A 17,164-nucleotide genomic window follows, 5' to 3' on the forward strand; every position below is an offset into this window, starting at 1 on the left:
GAATATTGAAGGGGTACAGTAATGACATTTACCAGTTAAGGTTGATTCAGACTACTACTGAGGGTCTGCACCAACTGCACTTGTGCATATGTATAGCACAAAATGATATTGTTCATGATTTTTCTTTGCAAAAAACATAACATACCACTAAACTTTGATGGACTCCTTTCATGTGCTGTGAATTTTTACCCTGTGCGTTATTCATCTTTGTTCATCTTTGTCCAGTCTGGTACATTCTTTTCCTAGCAGCCCCAACCACAATACATTTGTTGTCTGCAGTAATGAGCCATATACTGCCAATGCCACACTTACAGTTTGGAGGATTTTATTTGGTTGTTGTTCTCAAGACAATGAGGAAAAACTGAGTGTGTCTCTCCCTGCATCAGCAGCATAATTTGGTTTATCATAAAAACAACTGCAGTTCTAAGAGTTGAAACAACACATCTGCAAACTGGTTAAAACTCCCAACTGACGCTAAGAAAAATAAGATGAAAGATGTATAGAAATGGTATGTTTTTATAGATATGTCTTAGAAGGTCTGAACCACAACAATACAACATTTTGCCAAAATACAATCAATAAATTCACATCCTGTTATTTATGTGATCTGCAATGAAACGACAAACAACTATTCTTGGTTTCCATATGATTAAGGAATACATTATAAATTCAACGTGTTTGAAAAATACATGAAATAAATGCATAAATGTTCATCTGGAAAGACATTTCTCCTTCCAGCCTGATGTGAGAGAAAAAAACAAATGGTCATCTAACACAGATGAAATTCATTCAAAGTGGTATTAGAAAGAATATTGATATAAATGAGCAACCCATGCCTTCTGGACCCACCCAGTTTTCTCTAATTCTGTCTGAATGAAACAAATCCATCTGTCTTTAGAAAGGAAGAGAGACTGTTTTATTTTATTTTTCCTTTGCTCAGCAGAAGTCCTTACCCTGAGCCACTTGCATATTGATGTGAACACGCTGTCCCATTGGTAAAGTGGGGTTAAAGTGGACCGTTTGCTGAGGAAATTCCAGTGCTCCGTGCTGAAGTGCAGCAACATTCGGGTTACAAGCCTAGTTTCAACCACTACAACCATCTATTATCTCTATTTTTGTATACGTTTAATACCATTTCAAGACGAGTATTATATATTGTGATATTTTACTGGCCTATGGTGCAGCAATATAATCAGTTAAACATTACTTTATTAATTAAATATTTCTCTGGCATGTTTATGTAAAGAACAAATATATGGCATCTTTCAGGTGGAGAGAAATTGGCTACTACAGGAACCCATAATGGTAACCCAGGAGCAAATGATATAAACAATTAACATGATGGAATGAACAGCACGACAGTCATCCCTAGCCTGTAGTCTCAGCAGCCATGCTGTCAATTGTGACACTTACTGTCACGCAGTAGCCAGGGCTGGAGAGGATTACTCTGTCATTCAGCAAGCGCAAAGGCTCATGGGAAAGCATTTACCTCTGCCCTCTCACTAGCCTGCTGTCATTTGAGAATGAACTGCCTTAGCAACAGATTAATAAATTATTGCAGGTTCAGCATTTGACCTCGTTTTTCTCCTGGCTGCTTTCACAGAGGTCTTTCATTTGTGGGAAGCTGATTAACTGAAACAGAAAACTTGAAGGTGTTCCCAAGAGGGGTAGACTTTCATGACAAGAGAACTGTAATGATAACATTGTTTAAGTTGCGGCTGTTACAGTCTTAGCTGGGGGCATAGGTGGATCTGTGCTTGTTTATTGAAAAAGGGAAACAAAGAAATTGAGCTATTTTTGTCTAGGTTATCGTTGTTGTGTTTCACCCACCTTGGTGATGCAGACTGTCATTTTGGAACTCTGTTTCATGTATTTATATTTTGTATCTTTCATAATATATTTTATCGTATATGCACAATGTATGACATATGTAATCTATGGCACGTAATTTGACATATTTAAGATATATTTCTTATGCGTTTTTGCTAAACTGTTTGTGCTAAAAAGATCCCTGTACCTTTTCTTGACAGTACAGAAAAACACTGTTTCTGAAACGCATCTAATATGGATCTGTGAAGCAAATAAGGTTTTTTTAAAGAAGCAGTGAAAGCCATGACAGATGTTCATAGCCTTAAATTGAAATTACCACTAAACTACTACTGTATCTGTGATAAACCATGTTGTTTTGCTGTGAAATTGTCCTGTTAAATAAGAGCTGAACAAGTTAAATTACTTGGTCTGGGGAGTGGTTATATGTGTGATTACAATTTTTTTAAAGCAAAAAATATACAAAACTCAAAAATAAACAGTCTTTATATATAATAGTGACTCACAGTCACAATCTGAGCTTTTGCTCTGGTGGAGGAAAAACATAATCTTGGCCCACATGCTCTCCCTGACAGCTTTGATCTCACCCAGACACTCCTGGCACAAAAACCCAGTGACCATGTGGTGCTGTTGAGCATGGCAGCAGAACTCTGTGGCGAACAGGGAAATGGCCATGGCTGCCCCCCCGCAGTACAGAAATGCCATCGCTCCCCCAGTCGGACCCGCCTGGGCAGCCCGCGGCACTGAGCTCACGCGCCGATCGCGTGCCGATCCCAGCGTGCACCAGGCCTGCGCAATCTGCACCGCTACTCCACCGTTTCACGTACCACTCCGTTCCGTCCCTCTCCCTTCATCACGCTCGGCTGCACCGGCTTCTCCGAAGACCGTCACCGTCCATCTGCTGCTGCAGCAATGTGCATCTCCCTCCCGCGCGCCCCATCGACCAGCCCCCACCTCGAACCCTCCCCAGTGCCACCCCCGTTGGCAGCGCGGTGCACAAGAACAGGATTTGTTCTTGTAAATGATGCATTTGGTAACATTTGGCTGTTGAGAATAAACAGGGGAAATAATTCCGTAATTCTGAGAGTTCTGTTGCCTAGCAACCAGCCCTGCGTTTGTCTGAGGGTGGGATGCCACACGGCGAATGTGCGCCATTGAAAAAGATTACATCGTGTTAGAGACAGGTGACTCTCGTGTTTGCTGCCGCGGGAGGCACTTCAAAGGAAACCTCCATCTTCTCATTTAGAGAGACACTGTATCCCACCTGGTCCTCTATTGTTGCTGAAGAACCACTGTGTAAACAAATGAGCATAATAATGCAAAGAGGACATTTTAAAAAGGAAAGTATATCTGTATTTACCATGATTTTTTCTTATATATTGTATCACAAGGTACAAACCTGTATTAAAACAAGGAATCTAGTTTTGGGAATTCGATTTTAAATATTAATTTTCAGTAACCATACTATCCTGTAAGGGTTTAACAATGGGTAGACCCCACAAGCACAGGACAAAAGGAGGTGTCTCACAGGAAGATAATTTTTAGGAAGGAACAGAAGACTGAGACACGTATGCATACACACACACACACACACACACACACACACACACATTTAATTTATTTATTTATGTCCACATAAAGGAAGCAACATCAAAGGACACAAACAATGGAGACACGCAGTACAGAATGATGGTATGGACACTTGTGGGCTCATTAGGGGTATGAGTAGCAGCGCCTCTTCCTAATATGGCGGCTACCTATAATTGCTGACATGAAAAAATATGCTGATACTTCAGTACCTCAGTAAGGCCTCTTCAAGACTGGAGTCAAAAGTATAGCCTACCTCTAAAACAGACACAGCTCTGCTTTCCTCATCAACGACAACATCTGGAGAATTACGAGATGCATCGTAGAATATGTCACACACACGCACACATTTGTTTTAATAATTAAGAGCAAAAGTTCATATGAGAAAGTCACAAGTCATGGCTTTTCTCTGTGCAAAATGTAATTGCAAATGTCTTGTGAGGACTGATTCTTTAAATAAAAAGACTTCTTAATCTAAAGCATCAGGACAGACTCCAAACACACAACTAGGCTGCAGATAATATAGTCTACTTGTTGTCTACTACACAAACAGGCACGAGTCTTACAACTGAACTGGAAATAGACCATGACTGGCTTCATGAAAGGTAGCTTGCTGTAGGGACTTTAAAAACCAAGTGGACATTTCTTATGTATTAGATAATGTATTACAGTGCTTGCTGATTGCAAAACATTACATCTGGGTGTTTGTTACACCCTGTACTTTTTAAGGTTCCCTGTCCCCTTTTTTCAACTCAGCCAGACTGAAATCTCAGACTTCATCAGTGCACCACCCTCATTACAAATAAATTCACAGAATTTACTGTATTTTTAACATCTATATGAGCTTATTGCGGTGGTGGTGGTAGTGGGGGGGATTACTCATTTTGCCAATGCTGTAATTTATGACTTAGTTGTTAGGTTTATTTTAGCTTCCACTCCTTCACAGTTACATCTTTCAGGAATGGGGGCTGGCGCTTAGTGTACTTCGAAGTTTTTTTTTGGTTCTTTTCTTCTCTTCTCAATCTTGCCGTTTTCAATGTTCTTTATAAGAGTGAGTCAGCGACCAGAAATCATTTCACAATCAGAAAGAGAGTTTAGCTGCGGGCTGCAGGGATGGAAGGGGGAGGGTGTAGACAGTAGAGAAGAGGTAGGGGGCATGGGAGGTAAAGCAGTAGAGGGGAGGAGAACTGCTGAATGAAGCAGAAAGAAGGAGGGTGGAGACAGGAGAAGAAGAACAAGAACAAGAAGAGGTTTGAAGAGAGTAGAGTAGAGGAAGGATGGGCCAGGACAGGTGAGGCAAGATGAAGAGGTATGGAGATTGAAGAGGGGAGGACGAGAGGAAAACGAGGAGAGTGAGAAAACAAAAAAAAGAGGTTGAGAAAAGGCTCTTTCATTGCTACCCATTGTTTACGCTACAATATCTCTGTCTCTGTTGTGCCTCTTGAATCTCAGTGTCTGACTTAGATTTCACCATGTTTTGTAACATTCCTGCTCTATGTAGTGCAATATTAAACATAACCTTTACAAATCTGACCTTTCATTTCTTCCGGCTCTTTCATCTACCCCCAGCTGACCTCTCTGGCATGCTCTGACCTCTTCTTTTTAGAGAATATTTGTAAAACATTCTACGCCACTGACCAGACAGCTATTCACTGCAGTTTTTTATTGCTTTCCTCTATTCTTACACACACTAAGCAAACACAGAATTCTGGATCTGAAATAAGTCTTCATATTTAACTGAAATGATGCATGGAAAATTAATATTTACACATCAGGCATGACAAAGTGAATAGAATTAGAGAAATGGATCTGCTTACTGCCGGCAGTAAACGGCAGTGATACACATATCATGTATTTGCATATACTTATGAATAACACATTTGAGTCAATAAATTAGTGCATTTCTTTTTCAGACTTTTAAATATAATATAAGAATAAATATATCATTTAAAAGGAAATGGGGTCTGGGCAAGTGAAGTACTTAATAGCTTTTTGTAAAAGCTGTAACCATTCTTAAAAGTGATACTTTAAGCATGAAAACTTGTAACCCCAGATTAATTTATTGTTAGCTTAGCAGTGGAGTACTTTGCATATATATATGTGTTCTTTTTTGTATATGCATGACGCATTCATGACGTAATGCATGACGTAAGGGCTAGCAAGCGCTTATGGAACAGTTATAACGTCTTTTATTTTTATTATTATTATTATTATTATTATTATTATTATTATTATTACATCTTCACCCTTCATCTCACGGGTTCAAGGCAAAAACAAAGAACTAAAACAACAAACTAAAAGACAAAAGAAAGCAAAATTGAGTGGCAGATTTCTGCTCACCACTCATAGCTGGCTCGCTTTTCAGCTGACCAGCTCCTCCAGCTACTCAGCGGCAGGTTTACTTTCATTTTGTGCTGGATTAATGCCACAAAAAACCGAATGCCACAGTTACCTTTCAGAAGAGACCTGTAGTCAAAAGCATTCAGGAATAGTAACCATTTTATTTTGGGTACTGTACTGTATGTCATTTTCAGGCTTGTGGTTAAAAAAAGGGGGTGATACAGAAGGGGTTAATAAATGTCGCATTGACAGTCATAAGGGATTTTTTAGTGGATTTGTGAATTTTCATGCTAGTTTGAGTCTTCCATTATCCTGCTTATTTGATTTTGTTGTTTTTTTTTTTGTTTTTTTGTTTTTTGTTTGTTTACAAACCATTGGTATTACATATTACACATTGTTTAACAACCATGCTGATATGCATTCCACCTTTTTGGTTCTACGTCTACATTCTACACAAGTCCTTTTAACAGAACAGTCCAGATTATTCTTGCTGGGATCACACGGTTCATCTAATGACTAGCACCTGCTCATTACCCCTCTGTCCACTGGTGGCGCCCTACTTACTTCCTGTTTCCTGTTCTCAGCTGATCTCAAGTGATGCTGATGGAGCCATACAGCGTGCTGGTCGATTCCGTGTGGAAAATGGGTCATCTGACGAGGTCAGTCTGTAAATCATTCTGTGAATTAATTGACTGAGTATATTTTCTTGTGTGAATGCATCCACTGTATCTATCAAGTGTTATACAGTATTTTGATGATGTTATGATGTAATTAGATATAGGTGTGTTTTGTTCTGTGAATTAGACTGCATTATCAGCCATACAGCATTGCATCATCTATGTTGTGTTATTACAGCTTATTAACACAAAACAGATGATGCAAAGCTGTTGTTCATATTCATTATGGAACTCAATGCACACATAGAATAATCCCCTTTAGCCTCATTACAATGGCAGAGTTTCCGGCAGATCACCCTATTCCATAATAACGGAAAAATAATTGCCAATTGTCCTAAAATGTCACTAGGTCATAAAATGGTGTTGCTAGTGAATCCCTTTAGAGACTTCATCCAGCACTCAACTTTGGACTATGCCTCTTCAAAACAAAATCTTCAGGAATTAAATAATTGTATATGGTGGAGTTGTTGAGCTACAGTATGCCTATAAATATTACCAGCTAATGAGAACTAGAAAAAAAATCCTTTCAGAAAATGTTAATATTCTGCAGCAGTGTGGAATATTTTCTCTGTGAAGCATAATGTCTTCACACACACTACCAGCTGGTAAGGGCACAGGAATCATTTGATGTTTCCGCGAGCAAGGAACAGCTGAGATATAAAAAGCCTTTCCAAGAAAGAGAATTTATTCCAAGAAACAGAAAATCATGTGGGTGAGATTTTGCCACGATGGTTTAATTCTCTGCTCTTTTACTCACTTATTTGGGCTTTGTGCTACCCAACATCTGCTGTCTGCATCCAGCCCTAGCTAGATACCCATATACACTTGGGTCAAGGTCCACCAATGATAGTAACATGCAGTGGGACTCATTTGGGCTAGAACAAATATGGTGCCAGAGGAGCACTTCCACCTATTACGACATGTTTCAACAAATTCAGACAACATCTCACTGTAATCATCTAGAGCCCACCCATTCACTTCACAAGCCCTGACCAAGGTCGCTGTCATAAAAGAATTACTCATCAAATGCATTTCAATGAGCTCTCTGTGTTTGAATGCCTGGAGAGTGTTTTATTGCATTAACACAACAACACACGCCGCTTTGTCCTCGTGGCCACAGAATAGCTTCACAGGGACCAAGCGCCAGAGCAGAAAAGGTCTCTCTCACTCTCTCTCAGTGGGACTTTGATCTCTGCAAAGCTCCTCTCCAGCAGACGAGTTGAAAACATCAAACGATGGTGGAAATACGAGGTGGTCGTGAGAACGCATCACCTCTAAAGGGCCCCAGGAGCGCACTGGGTGCAGCTGGGCTGCCTCTCTACCTTCTGCGGGGAAAGAGAAAATGCAAGCCACACACTTTGTGCTGATAAATATGACAGGATTCATGCCTCCTCCAAAATTACTTGAGAAGACTCAGTAAAAAACTCAGCCGGAGTATGGTTTGTTTTCTGAAGTAAAGAGCAGGGCGTTTACAATATGCTGTTCCATGTGCTTAAACGCTCCTTTACATTGACATTAGTACCCCGTAAAAATATCTCATCCTGCTCCAGTTCCCCCTGACTGTATTGATTATTGCACCTAGTGTTCTCATGTTAGGTCCCAACCATGACTCGCCTAATACAAAGTTAAAGGTCCTGATTTCCCTACCCAGAACCTGCATGGAATTTCACGCGTAAAGGTCATAAAAGTTGGCAGGCTCTCAATGTTAGAGAATGGCAAGTCTCTAAGCATTCATGATGCTTCAAGTTCAATTAGTCTCTCTGACCTCTTGATCAAAGACATGACACTAAGCTGCTGGATCTACTGGCGTCTCACTCACTCTGAAATGTGGGGATTGACAGGGAGGGGAGCTAAGACCCAGAGGCACAGGAATCAGTGGGGTTTTCTGCTGAAATCAGCCAATGAGAAAGTGTTATTAAAAGAGCCGTGTGGGAAAGCAGAGAAGTGTTGGGGTTTCTGTTGCCTCATCAGAACTGAGATGAAATTTGGTTGCCATGGCGCACTTTTAAATTGGCCCTTCCTTAAAATATGTCTGCGTGTTTTAGAACCCCCATTATTACTCACTCTGATATCACAAGCCCCAGTATAAAAGCACATGGTCCACTTTTGCATTTAATACAGATGGTTTTTAATCCATTTACAGTGATGAAGAGATATCCTCCTAAGACCCGGCAACTCATTTTTGTCCCTTGTAGGGAACATGAGTCGCTGGTCTCACTCTCAGAACCATGTTCTTCTATGCTGAAACCTAAACTACAAGGGATATTCAATAAAATAAACAATATTTCTGGAAAAAAAACATTTTTGTGTATGTCAAAAATGTAAACACTTAAACTTATTATTTCCTGTTGGGTCTCAGGAGGGTATATTCACCTTGAGGATTATTTGTGAACTGCTTGCTTAAATGTTAAGATGAACTAAAGAATGAGGATTCAAAACTAAAACTCTGCAGAAATCAAATTTCTTTGGGCAAAACAAACATTGTCAACATGAAGTCCTTGTTCTAGCTCTTCAGTATAAAATATTTTCTTTGTAATGAAGCCTTTATTAATCACTTATTTTATTAATCAACCATTACCAGGAAACTTTGTAAATGACCCAGTGAATGAACTGCTATCCTTATAAAACAGAGATGAAAGTATTGTTTTAGAATACAGCTATTTTGACAGCTTTGTTAGAAATGTGTCTGCACTTCAGTGTGCAGTCATTCAAATTATAAACATTTTAACTATGATTATAATAAACAATCACTGTAATGTAATGCATACTGTAAATGGCCCTTCAGAGTATACTGAACTACTGGAATGTGAATACCTTTCAAATATGTCATTCTTCTCCCTTTATGACTGTATGGCACCATGTGACTGCAAGGAGAAAGTAATCTACAGTATAGAAATATAATAGAAACAGCCTTTTATTGAGTGGAATTGTGGGCTACAGCTACACAAGGACTCAGTGTTCTTTAGAAAGTGCTGACTCACTGCAGTCCTAGCTTGCCTCTGCCCCAAGACACACACATACACATTCACACACACACACACACAACACACAACACACAGGAGTATACATGCAATTGCTTATTGACTGAAGGATGTTATCGCATGTATGCAGTAATCCACACAAACACGGGTGCACACCCAAGCATTTTAATCATATCTCTTCTTTCCCTCTTACTGCTAGCTCCAAAAAATCAGTAAAGATCGTGGCTATCTCTGAACTTCCGCCGTAACTCACTGCATAATAGGCTGGCTGTCAGTGTGTTGTCTTCCTGGCTGATTTGTGCTTGTAGTTATTGATAAGGTGTTAAGCTTTCCATCATCCAGGCAGCCTGATTCACCAGCAAGACTCATTTGCTAGTGTGACAGAAACTAAAGGCAAGGAAAGGAAAGAGGTGTGGGGCACAGGAATAATAATGGTGTGGTGTGGTTTTTTTTTTCGGAGGAGAGGGCTGTTCACTACCATAATACTGTATTACAGCTGATGATCTAAGCCACATGCCATGATGCAGGGTTAGATAAGAAAAGGCTCTTCTGTATTCATACCCACTCTGCACGAGAAGATCTGTGGTGAGCGGTGGGCGACAGGACAGTGTATAGAAATTACAAAAGGTATACTGTTGGCCATGACTTTCTTTGCAGCTGATAAGCATCAGTTTATCCTAAGCCCCATCAGAAAAAAAAACTTGTCCAATAACTGAACAAATAATTTGATGAACAGGTACAGTGAGTATCAGTCTCCCAAGTATAATGCCAATATGAACCCTTAGGGAATCATTCTAACCACAAATCAGAAAGCTACCGCTGTGTGCTTAAAAGATGAGTCAACAGTATAAGCCAGTATATATGAATTTGATCAATTTTCTATTTTTATTTTATTCCGCCAAGAGTAGAACACAAAAAACACAGTAGAACACAAAATGGGGTGTTTGTTATTATTATTGATTTTGGTGGCAATGCTGTGACTTTTTTCTTTGTAGTTTGACTGAATAGACCCCAGGAAGACACATGCACATGGGCACAAATAAGCATAGCCATATCTGCTCAATACAAGGCTTTTCAGTTATATGACAGTGGGTTTCCTGTCTCAGTCAGCTATAGATCAATACCACTCAGCTGATGGACAGCAGCTAATTCAGAGTCAATTTGAACCAGAGTCTGTCCTTTGGTCATTCACTTCCTCTCTCTGCTGTTCAGCCCCTTCTGTGCACCAAGCTTGAAAATCATATGTGTGATTCAATTCTTCATGTGGATGTGGTGTTGAAGGAGTTATTACGTGTCATTGTTTTGCGCACACGTTGTTGTCTTCAGCTTGTGGCCTTTTAAATGCTATTCCACTCGTACCTCCCAGTCAAGATCAAACACTAACCGTGCAAATACTTCCAAGGAAGGGGAAGTTTCAGAGTGGCTAGTGCTCATGGGTGAGAACTGGACCATCGGGAGTGGGAAAATCAATATCAGAACCCTGTGCATGGAGAGAAGTCACAACTTCTCTTACAGGCAACTGCTCCTAAAGATGAATGAGTCATGCATTTTAAAAAGATTTTAAAAGATTCTCTCCTCTCACAAACAGGGGGAAGGTTTTCATAAATGTAATGCTTGATAAATGTAACACGGTCAAAAACTTAATGTGCAGTGCAGCTACCGTAGCCATTTCAGGTTTGTACATGTGCAATTCAGTCCTCTACCACCTCAAGGAACAGAGCAATGTGATAACCTTTGTGAGAAATATTTCCAAAAAACTGTTTTTGAGCGATGTAAGTAAAAAAAAAAGGTAATGTTTCAGAAGTAATTTTCTGGTATAAGGCTTTATTTTTATTGCCCGTTAATCATACATCATTTTAAAAAGTTGTCTGTCCTTGAAAAGATATTATGGTTTTCAGAGTTTATTCTAGTGAGAATTGGATGTTGTCCCCGTCTGTTTATAGTAACAGCTGGTACAGTTATGCCGATTCGGAGCTTAATGTTAAATGTGTTCAGCTATTCCTTGTTGTCTTGACATAGCCTCCTATTCTGGATGTTCCAAGTGATTAATGGCAAAGAAAGAGCCACACAGGCATTCATTAGCACAGACCAGACTAGTCTGTAAAGTTGGCTATTTGCTTTGTAAAAGCCTACCTGGGTGTTAAGAAGCAAGCAAAAGCAGCATTCCTCATCTATTTGGATGTTACCACAACTCACTTTGCGGTACGTTACAAAATTGCTGGTGCATCAGTGTTTACGCGCAGTCTTTTCTTCACAAATAAAGCCCCATGCTTCATAATCTGAGGATGCGGCTGGTCTCACGTTACCGTCGGAAATGTATTTCCTTGATTAACATTAGTATGCGCAGATAAAACCTGCGTCCGCACCTTATAGGGAGTTTTCTTTTACTGTCACAATTATTCCGCTGCTCTGGTACAATAATATAGATCAGGAGGAGCTCAGAATAGAGCCACTACTCCTCCGCATTGAGAGCAAGTTGAGGTGGTTTGGACATCTGATAAGGATGCCCCCTGAGCACCCCCCCTTTGGGGGTGTTCTGTGCACATTCACCTGGCCTGGGAAGAGACCCCTGGGCAGGAAATGCTGGAGGGCTCTCTCAGCTGGCCTGGAATCGCCTAGGGATCCCCCAGGATGAGCAGGAGGACGTCACTGGGGAGAGGTTGTCCTGTTACCATTACAACCCTGACTAAGTGGTTAGAAAATGGTTGGATGGATGGATGGATAAATAAGCAGGAATATGTAGAGCAGGATTACTAACTGTGATTGGGCTGCCAGGCTGAGTCAGGGCCGCAGCTGCCAGCCTGCGCGGCAGGGGGCACTGTCCCTGGTCAAGGTTAGCCGTTAGGCTCAGGATTTGAAACACACAGCAGGAGGGGGAGAAAAGTAACTCTGTCAGAGAAATCTGGCACTCTTGTGCCTGATGCTAAATTCCTTTCAGGCTGCCGAAGAACGAGAGAGAGCACCTTAATGCTGTCAAAGGATGCTGGGACACATTCCTTTATTGCCCGTCAACAGCGCCATGACACGCAAGTGTATAATCAAACATGACAGACTGGAATAGAGTCACATTAACATGTGCAGCACTTGATGCTGCCACAATCAGAGTGATAGCCCTCTGGTTGTACGGTTATGGAGCAGTGGAATTTAAAAATGTTTTATTACCCAGATCACAGGGGATCCATGCTTAATTTAACAGCAGCAAACTTCTGCTAGCTGTCAAATTACACATAACACCAAATTTAATGATATGTTACATGTACACTCTGTGTTAGGAATTTTTTTAAAGTCATCTCTTAGTCTTTACTGCAGTTGGTTCTCGGAGGGGAAAACAAGCGTGTGTTGGTATGCATTGTGTCCCTTTTCCACAACAGATAACATACACAGCTGGAGGAAATGCATTTTACTGCTAATGTGCTCTGTGCAGATAAATTGCCCTCTATTCCTAGCACTCAAACACATGCGGGAACAAAGCCTCATGACTCACACAGTGCTGCACTCAGTTTCATGTTGAAGGAAGCTCTGCCATAATCCTGCTTCAACACTGTTCTGCACCTCTATTCTGTGTTGTGTTCTGTTGTTATTGTTGTCTTACCATAACAAGGGGTTAAAAGGCGCATGCTAACAAGATCTAGTCCAGTGCCAAAAAGTGATATCCACTGACTGCAAAATGCAAAATTTCCACCATACTGAGCTTTTGGCTTCCTCCACTGCTATAACTCTCAGTGCTGTTCTTTTTGTATTTAGATGTGAAATAAATGGCTATCCAAAGCATCTGGTATTAAGGTTATTCATACAAATAAGAGCCAGGAAAAATAAACAATTTAATTTAGAATTTCAGAGGCAAAGGTAACCTGCAGTTATGCATGTACAGCAGCAGCCAGGAGTGTGTTGAGTTTGGTTAAAGCTGAGACACTGTCTGCAGACACAAGCCATTATTGGGTAATTACTGTAATCAGCTCTTTTCACCTCTGCATAGAGTTGTGAGTCACTTCATTTCTTGAACTGAAAGCTGGTGTCCACACTGAAGTATTACAACTGCAGTATGTATTCTGCTTGCATACGTAATATGACTTTGCTGTGTGCGCTTTCATGAGTCCGCCAACCATTTTGTGTACTCAAAATCTCCAACATTTAGACATAATTGTTTAGTTATTCATAAAAATGAATATTTGCTTGTCTTACATCAAATTAATGCTGTGCCTCGTGAAATGGGAAATAACTATGCGAAATTCATAGGAAAAGTAGACTCAAGGGTCTAATCTTATATCAGAAAATGCAAAGCAAAGCTGAATTCTATATGCTTTGAGAAGAATGAGGCCAATAATATGACCGATAGTGTTTTGGCAGGATTATAATGAATCAAACCGACTTAATTTTCTAGTGAGGGCTGAATATACATAACTGCAATCTGTGATTATAGAAATACTGAAAGACTTGACTTGATGTTTAAAATTGTTTGAAATGGTGCATTTTACTCAGAATTGAAAGATGTGAATATCTAAATACCTTCAACAAGGATGAACACATTTTTCTCGCTTGCCCATTATGATAAATCAGCAGACAGACAATAATGAGCATTGATATATCATGTTTTATTCATTTCTAGAATCAACTGACTATAGTTTATATTTTGGACAGTATTTCTCTGTATTATGTCTAAACGAGCTACCACTTACACAAATATCTTTTATTCACACCGTACCTCATTATGAAAGCTAAAATAGGTACATCCAGCTCATTTAAGTTAACGATATTGCTGTTAATTTCACAGTCTGTGTGGGATAATATGTACATCTCCATTTCCTTTGTGAGGTTAGGTTAACTGTGTGTGTCAATCAGCAATTCCAAGATATAATAACGTTTCATTACTATACACTTGAAGACGTTGCTACTATTGTATCATCCTATACAGAATATCATGACTTTTTTAACGGCAGTTCATGAATGAGCATAATGTGTGGATGACACAGACTCAATATAATCTACTCTTTTGCTATTGCTGTTGCTGGGATTCTAGACAACGGACTACACTCCAGGAACCTGGAGGAGAACAGATGTTCATTTGGAGAATCCAGAGTACCACACAAGATGGTTCTTCAAATATTTCTTGGGAAAAGGTGATTTCATTCCTTTTTTTTTTTACCCTGTCTGTATGTGCTGTATATCTTGTTTGGTTTATGTTTATACAGGACTCCATGTTCATTCGTCATTGGGGTAAGACAGGACGTTATATACACCTCATGAAGAGAAAGACAACATTTAACCTTTACATTGCATAAATTAAAACAAGCACTGCAGGAGACACATTTAGAGTGATGTGTAGGTATGTGGATAACTCTTACTGGAGGCATAGGCTTGTCAAGTGCCAGTCACACTAGCAGTGGGGCTAGCTCTATAGTTGTATGGTGGTCCACAGCAGAACTATTGTTATCCAGTTTTGCAGTGAAGTCTTTAAGGTTTTGAGCATTAGGAGGCATCAGTAACTTTGTGTGTGTGTGTGTGTGTGTGTGTGTGTGCATGAGTGCATGTGCATACATGCGGTCATGTTTGATGCTCTGCTGTTAAGAGGGAGAGATACATGGCAAAGTACTATGTCGTGACCATAGCACTAGGTCAACCTCCAATTTCTAAATGGAGCTTGCCAAAAAATGTAATGAAATCCCAGATGAAACTGTTGAAAAACCAGCAGCAAAAAAACAGTAGTAGCAGCAAAAAAGAAAAAAAAAAAGAAAAGTGTCACCAATTTATTCCATCAGAAGCAACACAGATAAACTCTGATCGTGTTTGCCTGATGCGTCATCACTGAAAACGGGACTACTTCTCCCTACCAGAGAACAAACCAGCCAGGAAATTTAATCTTCTTAGATCTTGTTTTCTTAATCAACCATCGCATGTGGGTGGTTATAAGTTATAAGAATGCTCACCCTGGCCTTCAGGGGAGCAGCATACCCTGATGAGTTCACAGCTGAAACGCGGTGAAATCAATTTAACACTGCAGTGCAGAAGCACGTGTGTGGCTCTATTCATTCCTGTATAAATCATCTATATGATCACAAACGGCAGCTCCTAGTCCCAAAGTGTAGTTTAGACCTTTAGAAATGTTTCAGCTTGACAGAGGAAAGGGACACAAAATGCTGCTGCAAGGAATAAAAATGTGGATTCCAATCATACCGATCTGAGCCACCTCCCTGGTGAAACTGAGCAGCCTGACATTCAGGCCCAATATCCATAGCAGATTGTGAGGCTCTGCAGACTCACTCCTCCAATCTAACACAATTAAAATCTGACTGGCTCCTCTTATTATAATCTTGTCAACATGGCTATAGATCAGCCTGCATGACTCTTAATGATGAAGGTCATTAAAAATGCATTATCCAACTCCTGTCCTCCAGCTATACAGGGGTGCTCCGGGGCAGAGAGAAGGACGGCAACATTAAATCAAGTTAATTGATAAAATGAGGATGAATACCTTCGACTCGGAGACCAGAAGAACAAAGTCCTGCTTTTAACTGAATTTTGGAGTTGCTTTCTCTCAGACTGTTGAGGGTTGCCAAACATCCTCCTTAGTTCTTTAAAGGGCATGGACAAACTCCTGTGCACTAATGCTTAAGAAGAACATTCAGTTGGTTGTGCAAAATACATGGTTACAATGCTCAGCTCCAAAATGCAGGCAAAGAAAGTGTTAGAGCCCTTCGTGAAAGAGCAGCCATTGCATCGCATTGTTGCCTTTAGAGTTTATCCTCATGGTTGTTCTATCTCAGACTTCATACCCATCTAAGGTTCCAGATCCAAGATAAACAGACCAAATTCCCCACCCCCTTTCTCAGCTCCACTGCTGGATTTACTGTGGTTGTACTTTTCTTTTCCACAGTCCATCAGAATTACGTGGGCACAGACGCAGAGAAGAACCCCTTCTACCTGTCAGTCGTTCTATCAGACCAGAACAACCAGCGGGTGCCTCAGTACAGAGCCATACTGTGGAGGAAAACGGTGAGTGAAGTATCAGAAGACTGAGATAGAGACCTTCATTTTCTTATGTTTGTGTTCCTTGATTAAACACACGAAACCTCCACCATTACATAAATCAACATTTTCTCATTTACCATTTTAACTCAAACCCCAAAAATAAAGTATAAAAGCAAACACAAGCCCTTTAACCCAACGCAAAGCACTTAACCTAAATATGTCTCAATCCTTTTGTCGTCTGCACATTCAGAACACTCTTTTAAATGTGGCCACATCATTCAATATTTAGTAATATTCAAACTCCACCCTAAGCCACACATCCACGAACCAACACGAACCACCCAAATGCTTATTTCTATGTGTTATCCATATTCTGGGTGTTTCCAGAGCATACAAGAAGTTCAACAATGCCACCTTGTATCACTACTGAAAACTGTACCTTGGCCCAAAAACATACTTACCAAATTAAAAAATATACCCAGCCAAAAGATAAACAGACAAAACAACAGTTTCAGCCTTACACAGCTAATACAGATATTGCACGATTTCATGTCAATCACAGAACCAACACCCTTCCCCAGGATCAAACCAGGCCAGCTATGCCTTAGCAAACGATAGCAAACCCCTTATTGAGTATCCTCCACCGTAAGTGTCCTGTACTCTTCAGTACCAGGAGTTTATAAACCCTCTAGCTGTAACTCAACATTGTGTGACCCCATTTCCTCCTGCTACTGATATTCTTTCACATTGTTCTCATATTTCTATGAACAAACTGCATACAGGTTT

The 17,164-nt window shown here is 40.2% G+C and overlaps 1 protein-coding gene across 5 annotated transcripts in view; it reads left to right on the top strand.

Annotated features, from left to right (window-relative positions):
- The window catches only part of garnl3 (GTPase activating Rap/RanGAP domain like 3), an 89,107-nt gene that overhangs the window by 37,806 nt on the left and 34,137 nt on the right, over positions 1–17,164 (top strand). For all 5 annotated transcript variants that reach the window (XM_064309511.1, XM_064309510.1, XM_064309506.1 and 2 more), the window contains exons 3-5: positions 6,339–6,413; positions 14,430–14,529; positions 16,284–16,402. In XM_064309511.1, coding sequence (XP_064165581.1) covers positions 6,339–6,413; positions 14,430–14,529; positions 16,284–16,402 — 294 coding nt within the window. The remainder of the gene's footprint in view (positions 1–6,338; positions 6,414–14,429; positions 14,530–16,283; positions 16,403–17,164) is intronic.

This window comes from Anguilla rostrata, chromosome 14 (genome assembly GCF_018555375.3).
Source record: "Anguilla rostrata isolate EN2019 chromosome 14, ASM1855537v3, whole genome shotgun sequence".
Classification (NCBI taxonomy): Eukaryota; Metazoa; Chordata; class Actinopteri; order Anguilliformes; family Anguillidae; genus Anguilla; species Anguilla rostrata.